Source organism: Myxocyprinus asiaticus, chromosome 42, assembly GCF_019703515.2.
Source record: "Myxocyprinus asiaticus isolate MX2 ecotype Aquarium Trade chromosome 42, UBuf_Myxa_2, whole genome shotgun sequence".
Lineage (NCBI taxonomy): Eukaryota > Metazoa > Chordata > Actinopteri > Cypriniformes > Catostomidae > Myxocyprinus > Myxocyprinus asiaticus.
Window position 1 is genome coordinate 38,399,722 of NC_059385.1, and position 7,563 is coordinate 38,407,284.

General features: G+C 39.1%; 1 protein-coding gene across 3 annotated transcripts in view; it reads right to left on the minus strand.

Moving 5' to 3' along the window:
- The window catches only part of LOC127432441 (NACHT, LRR and PYD domains-containing protein 12-like), a 29,061-nt gene extending 21,901 nt beyond the window's left edge, over positions 1-7,160 (minus strand). For 2 of the 3 annotated variants that reach the window (XM_051683520.1, XM_051683522.1), the window contains exons 1-5: positions 7,083-7,160; positions 3,826-4,101; positions 3,593-3,745; positions 3,351-3,371; positions 497-2,279 (exon numbers count right to left, since the gene is read on the minus strand). In XM_051683520.1, coding sequence (XP_051539480.1) covers positions 497-2,279; positions 3,351-3,371; positions 3,593-3,745; positions 3,826-4,084 — 2,216 coding nt within the window. In that variant the 5' untranslated portion in view covers positions 4,085-4,101; positions 7,083-7,160. The remainder of the gene's footprint in view (positions 1-496; positions 2,280-3,350; positions 3,372-3,592; positions 3,746-3,825; positions 4,102-7,082) is intronic. The other variant, XM_051683521.1, reaches the window with a different exon arrangement.
- Positions 7,161-7,563: the final 403 nt, after the last annotated feature.

The window sequence follows — 7,563 nt, forward strand, 5'->3', positions numbered from 1 at the left end:
TGCACTTTATGGTTTAAAGCCAAATTATTCAGAAGTTAAAAGGCAAAAAAGCCATTTTTATTTTTCTTGACCAGAAGGTGGCGCTGCGCTGAAAGATTTGTTTTTAGCATTGGTTGATTTCTGATATTAAGTTTGTGCTTTGTCAACATCCAAAATCATGACAAGCGAAATACTGTATTTCACAATGCATTTTGGCTTGAATTTAATAATTTTCTTTATTTATCACACATTATACATTTGCACATATACAGTGAAATTCTTCTTTTTCACATATCCCAGCTAGGCTGGGGTCAGAGTGCAGGGTCAGCCATGATATGGCGCCCCTGGAGCAGATAGGGTCAAGGGCCTTGCTCAAGGGCCCAACAGTGGCATCTTGGTGGTGCTGGGGCCTGAACCCCCAATCTTCTGATTAGTAACCCAGAGCCTTAACCGCTGAGCTACCACTGCCACCCTAATTTATATAGATTATTGAACAGCTGTCAACAGAGTTACTCACATAGCTTTTCTGCAGCCTCTCACAGCTGGCACTAATCTCTTGTAGCCATTTGGTAATGTCTTGATCGCCTTCATGTTGAACTCATCCAGCACCTTCTCTGACATCAGCAGTTCATAGACCAGCACTGAACACATTGAAGGTGAGAGCTCTACTTCTGAATGTGTATCTGAACTTAAGGATCCTTGAATTTCCTTCAATAACGATTGATCCTTGAGCTCAAGTAAGCAGTAAAAGTAGTTGATTGAAGCTTCAACTGGCATTTCACATATTTGTATTTGTTTAATGTGTTTAGTTATTGTTGTGATGCTCTGTGTAGTGTCTTCAGTGTGTGTGTTCAGGCCTTTGAGCAGTTTCTGACTGGACACCAGTGAAATGCCCACAAGAAACCGCAGAAACAGATCCAGATGTCCTCTCTGGCTCTTTGTGGCTTTAACAAAGGCCTTAAGTATTAAGTCATGCAATGTGATGTGTTTGTGTGGCTTCTCAATGAAAAACTGAAGCTCCTCCATGTTCTTGTTCAGGTAGCAGAGGAACACATACAGTGCAGCAAGGAACTCTTGAACACTCAAATGGACAAAGCTGAAGACCTTCATCTCATGAAGTCCATCTTCCTTCTTAAAGATCTCAGCGATCATTCCTATGAACTCAGAGTCTTCAATCACATCAATACCACATTCATTCAGGTCTTCCTCATAGAACACAATGTTTCCTTTCTTCAGTTGTTCAAACGCAAGCTTGGCCAACTTCACAATCATTGTTTTATTGGACTCCAAGAGCTTTGTACGCTCACGTTCAAATTTTGCATCGTATTTCTGGCTCTTTATGTTCAAATGTACAATCAGAAAGTGAATGTACATTTCAGTGAGTGTTGTTTCAATGTCCTCTGTGTCGTTTTCAATGAGAATATTCTGAAGAACTGTGGCTGTGATCCAACAGAACACAGGAATATGACACATGATGTAGAGACTACGAGAAGACTTAATGTGTGAGATGATTTTGGAGGCCTGAGTCTTATCTTTGATTCTTTTTCTGAAGTAGTCCGCCTTCTGTTTGTCCGTGAATCCACGCACCTCTGTGAACAAACCAACATACTCAGGAGCGATTTGATTGGCTGCTGTGGGTCTTGATGTCACCCAAACAAGAGATGATGGAAGCAGATTTCCTTTGACCAGATTTGTGAACAGTTCATCTACAGATGATCTTTCCTCAACACTCGTCAGCATTCCACTTTCAAAATTTAAAGGCAGTCGACTCTCATCAAGTCCATCAAAGACAAATACAAGCTTATAGTCTGTATATAATTTTGTTTTTTCCATTTCCTTCAGTTCAGGGTAAAATTTCTTCAGAAGCTCATGGAGACTGATCTCTTTATCTTTAATTGAATTTACATCTCGGAATGGAAGCAGGAACATGCAGTCTATATCCTGATTGGCTTTTCCTTCAGCCCAGTCCAGAATGAACTTGTGCACAGAGACAGTTTTTCCAATGCCAGCGATGCCCTTGGTCAGAACAATGTTTTTCTTGCTGTTTTGTCTCAATAAATTGAATATATCATTGCAGTTGATTGGTTTGTCCTGTAATTTCTGGGTCTTGAAAGCATCATCAATCTTCAGAATCTCATGTTCATGATTGACATCTTTGATATCGCCCTCTGTGATAAAGAGCTCTGTGAAAACATCATCCAGATTTGCTCCATTTCCCCTTTTCCCCTCAAAAATAGGTTCTGCTTTTTCCTTTATGTTGTTTTTGTGCATTGTCAAGAAATCTTGCAGTCCTATGCCATCTGTTAAAACATTGTGAGATTAAAATAGAAACAAATTGAGTGATAAAACAAAAAGTAATAACCACAAATTTGAAAATGTTCACATTGGCATGGCTTTCTTGTCAATATTATGTTTACATTATACACAATGTTAAATAGTACAGACATTTGTTATAGTGCTGAAAGGAACACAGTCCTAAACTGAGAAGAATTTACATCCCAAATCCTTTCAGAGTCCATGGGCGATGCTGGGGGTGGGCTACCGGGGTTTAAACCCTGAATATGTATGTCATCTTGTCATAATTTTAGCCAGTACTTTCTTTTTAAGTCAAAACCATTTTTTAAGTTTTAGTAATATTTAAATCTAATGTTACCAATATTTACAGTATCTGTAATACCAAATACCATGCATGCAAAAAGAACACTCATGATTATTGATTGTGGCTTTGTGAACAGACAAAATATGTCTGATCATCTTTGTGAGATATAGAAAACTGTGATGCCTTTGTCCTTACAGAAGTATTAAGTACTGGATATTTAAAAAGAATTCTAAAACAAAGGGCAATATGCAGATGTTCTTGAGGAATTTGCAAACAGCCAGGACATTAGCATTTTTTACTCTTTTATTAAGACACAATGCCATAAACCTTGTAAAGTCTGGCAACTCAAGAAATGTCATTCAAAGCCTGCTGACTTCTAAACTAACGTTAAAAAAAAATAAATAAAATTAAATTAAAATAAAAAACGGCCCAACAAATCTGTGATATTTATACACAATGTTCTTGGAACTCCAGAAAGCTGAAAAGGACAAAAAGACTGTGGGTTTTAATAATTTTTTTAAAGAACATAGTACTAAAAGAAGTGACTTCTGATCTTTGTGCATATCTTAGGGTAAGACAAAAGTTAGCGGGAGCTTTTAGTTTTAGTTCCAGTAATATTTAAAGTTTTACTTTAAATAAATGACCCTCAAACTGTCCCTGTCAGAGTCAGAATAAGTTAAGATAGTTCAAAATAATGTTAAAATTATGTAATCATACAGAATATGCAAATCCTTTCTGAGCTCACTGTAAGAGAAAGAATAAGCTTATTCACCTTGTTTTTCTGTGTGATTTTCTGTAAGGAGAGAAAAGAATGAGAAAAATTAGAGGAAATATAGATAAATATTTGGAGACACAGTTCTGTTACACTAATATGTATTATTAAATATCATTATGTAATTTTAACTTTGATAGGTTTCAGTTTGACAGTCATTGAGTATTTTGCATTTATTAAGATGTTTAAATTAATGTTGACTATGTGTACTGAGATGTTAGTATTACAGTGATGTTAGTCACCATAGTTGCCATAATTGAAGGTTACTGGGGCTTGGAAAGTGCTTGCAACTATCACAGGAGCATTTACAGTCGCACCATTTTCAGCATTCACATCAACACTGACTCCAGTGTTAACAGGGCTGCTCATCTGAACTGAAGCATTTGGCACTGAAACTAAGACAGAATGATGTTTTCACATTTATTACAGAGATTACATTTCAACATTAACATTAGTAATATTCTTACTTTATTACCTTCCTTGAGTTTGTTCTCTAACTGTTCAGCCAGATGGTTGTGGTTCATCTTCCTCAGGATGTTCACTGTAATCTTCACAGATTCTTCTTGTCCATAACATGCCACTATCTTATCCACTGTATCTAATACATCTGCATTCTCCAGTTCAGAAGTTGAATGGGGTCCATCATTCTTTAAATGCCACTTAAATGTCTTCAGTTCTTCTTCTTTAAGCTCATTCAGTGAGTTCACGATTAGCTCTGGAACAGACGTCATCATCTGTCGCTGATTTATTTCTGCAGGATGAGAAGAAACAGATCTAAAAAATTTCACTCTTCACATGGTGAAGAGTGCTCAAATGAAAGCTGATATGATAAACTTGACATCTAAACTGGTCAACAATTATCGGTGAACTGAAATACAAAGAAATGTTTAAGAGTAAACCACTTAAATTACAGCATGAATAAATTCTCAATAAGGCAGCTTGTGGAAGAACTAGTTTGTTCACATTTTTCAGGACTGATCTAATCTAAAGTGCCTGGCTGTCAGAAAACACTTAACAAGATACAAAAGAGTACACTTATGATGACAAAAACACACAAAAGGGAATTTTGCACTGAGTAGTTGGCTAATACTGTCATGTGTATTTTGTTGATTCATGTTTTTCATGTCTTTTATTTTGAAAAGTTTAGTTCCTGTTTTATGTCATGTGTCCCTTGTCATGTGATGTACTGTTTTCCCTCCATGTTCATGTGTCTTGTTTCATTGGATTATTGTCTCATTATCTTGTTATCAGTTCTGTCTTTTCATTGGTTAACTTGTTTGTCTTGTTACCCATGTCCATGTATTTAAGCCTCAGGTTTTCCATTGTCCTTGGTCAAATATTGTTGACTGTAACTTTGTTGGATAGTTTATGCCATGCCATGCCATGCCATGCCATGCCATGCCATGTCAAGTCAAGTTTATAGTTAAGACAAGTCAAGTTTATAGTTAAGTCAAGTTTATGTTTTGTTTAATTCATGTTTATAGTTAGGGTTATTGGTTCTCACTTTAGTTAATAAAATTGCACTTGGGTTCTTCAATTCTTTGTCTTCATCTTTGCCAGCAGCCAATCGTTACAGAATACCTGACCGCCCATAATGAACCCAGCAGTTCGGCTTCTTTGCCTACGTCAGGGGAATCATCCCCTGGAGCATTATGTAGAGGACTTCTGCACTCTGGCCTGCCAGTTGGACTTTAATGAGGTAGCCCTCAAGGACATTTTCCGGGCAGGTCTGAGTGAGCCAGTTTCCTCCCTGATGCCTGGCGGTCTTACGGCCTGGCTCAGTATATCGACCTTGCCCTGCAGATTATTGGTTCTACGTTCACTGTAGGGGAGGCGGATGCCAAGCCAGAGTTCCACGTCATGGCCGCCAAGCCAGAGTTCCACGTCATGGCCACCAAAACCAGAGTTCCTCGTCATGGTTGCCAAGCCAGAGTTCATCGTCATGGTCTCTAAGCTAGCGCTATCTTTTGCCCCGAATCCTCAGCCTGCTCCATGTCACAGCAATGCCTCAGCCTGCTCCATGCCATGTCACAGCCAGGCCTGAGCCTGCTCCATGCCACGTCACAGCCATGCCTGAGCCTGCTCCACGCCTTGACATAGCCACATCTGAGCTATTAGACATGGAGATGGTTCACGCCCTGTTACCCACCCTTAGTTCTCCTGAGCAGGCAAGGGGAACTTTCAACCCTCTGACCCTGCCTGGACCCTCTGAGCCCTGGACTCTGCCTTGGCCTGTCGGTCCCGCAACATCACCTTGGCTCTGCGTTCCCTCGGCTCCACTGTGGTCCTTCAGCCTGTCAGCTTTGCTGGGGTCCCTCGTCCCTCCGGCTCCTCCTTGGTCTGTTGGTCACCTGGCTCCGCCTTGGCTCTACGATCCTCTGGCTGTGCCTCGTCCCTCCGATCCATCAGCTTCACCGGGGACCTCCTTCCCTACGGCTCTGCCTTGGTCCTCAGTCCCACAGGCTCCGCCTCAGTCTTCTGATCCCCCAGCTCCGCATTGCTCTTCCGAGCCTCCAGCGCTGCCTTGGTCCTCCCTGCCATCGGCTCCACCCTGGCCCTTCAAATCTTCGGCTACTCTCCAGGTATTCAGTTCTCCAGGGCTCCGCCCCTCGAGCATCTCACGACTCTGCCTTCCATGGCTCCACCCCCCATGGGCTCCGCCCTGATCCCATGCTCCACGCCCTGCCAAGCCATGCCTCAAGACTACCCCCCAGCTCCCTATTGAACTTTGAAATTTATGTCATGTTTTATGTGTTTTGTTTGTGTTGGGGCATCAGGAGCCGCCCCTTAGTGGGGGGGATATGTTGTGTATTTTGTTGATTCATGTTTTTCATGTCTTTTATTTTGAAAAGTTTAGTTCCTGTTTTATGTCATGTGTCCCTTGTCATGTGATGTACTGATTTGCCTCCATGTTCATGTGTCTTGTTTTCATTGGATTATTGTCTCATTATCTTGTTATCAGTTCTGTCTATTCATTGGTTAACTTGTTTGTCTTGTTACCCTTGTCCATGTCCTTGCCTCATGTTTTCCATTGTCCTTGGTCAAGTATTGTTGAATGTAACTTTGTTGGATAGTTTGTCATGCCATTTCAAGTAATGTTATGGTTATGTCAAGTTTATAGTTAAGTCAAGTTTATGTTTTGTTTAATTCATGTTTATAGTTAGGGTTATTGGTTCTCACTTTAGTTAATAAAATTGCACTTGGGTTCTTCAATTCTTCGTCTTCATCATTGCCAGCAGCCAGTAGTTAAAATATTTTGAAACAACAAATGACCTCAAAAGATTTGGAAATATTAAATCATATAAAAGCCAATAATTAGACTTATGAAAAGTTTCAAAATAAGACTGACGTAAAAAGTTGGTTTTAAGATTCATCTGTCAGTGTGCATTAAGGAAGGACAGACCTATAATATTCTGAGTGAGATGATAAACAATGCGAGCTTTATATTACATTGATTACATCTAGTGTCATAAAGAAATCTGCATATCATTAATATGCTATGATTACTCTGAAAAGGATAAATAATTTAAAAAAGAGAGAACAAAAACTATTGTGATACACAACCTTTCAATATTCACTGACACTGAATGTCTAGAACCAATGTGAACTGAGAAATTACACTTTTAAAGCATCCTAAAGTTGTGTAATTTGTATTATTATATTATTATTACTACGAGTATTTTAAATCTATATAATTCAGTATTCTATGATCAAGTATTTAATTCAACTTACCTTGAATAAGCAAAGATGTTTGAATATATTTGTTTCATCTGAGCTCTCGTTTTATTGAGCAGAAGCCCTGAAATTCCTTCCACTTCTGTTTTTCTGTAAAGGCTGTGGCAGTGTTTTCCTTTAAAGCTATAGTCAAAGCAAAAGCCGGTTTTTCACGATCCAAAACAAGAGAAAGTGAAAGATGTGTGGAGAGATCATGGACACACACACACACAGTACATCTAGACAGTGAGAAATATAGGTAGTTAGACAGCATTAATGTATACAGATACATATACAGTGTCATGATTCAGACTGATTCTCTGCTTGAGTTTATTTAAAAAAGAAGAGTAATATAAATCCAGGGGAAATCCAAAAGATAAGGTTATAAAACAGGCAATGGGTAAAAGTCCTGTAAGTAATTAAACAAGAGGCCTGTCTCATAAAGCAGCTTTAAGTGGCTAACTGGTATGTTTAGTTTGAGCTAACCGTGGTGTTTATA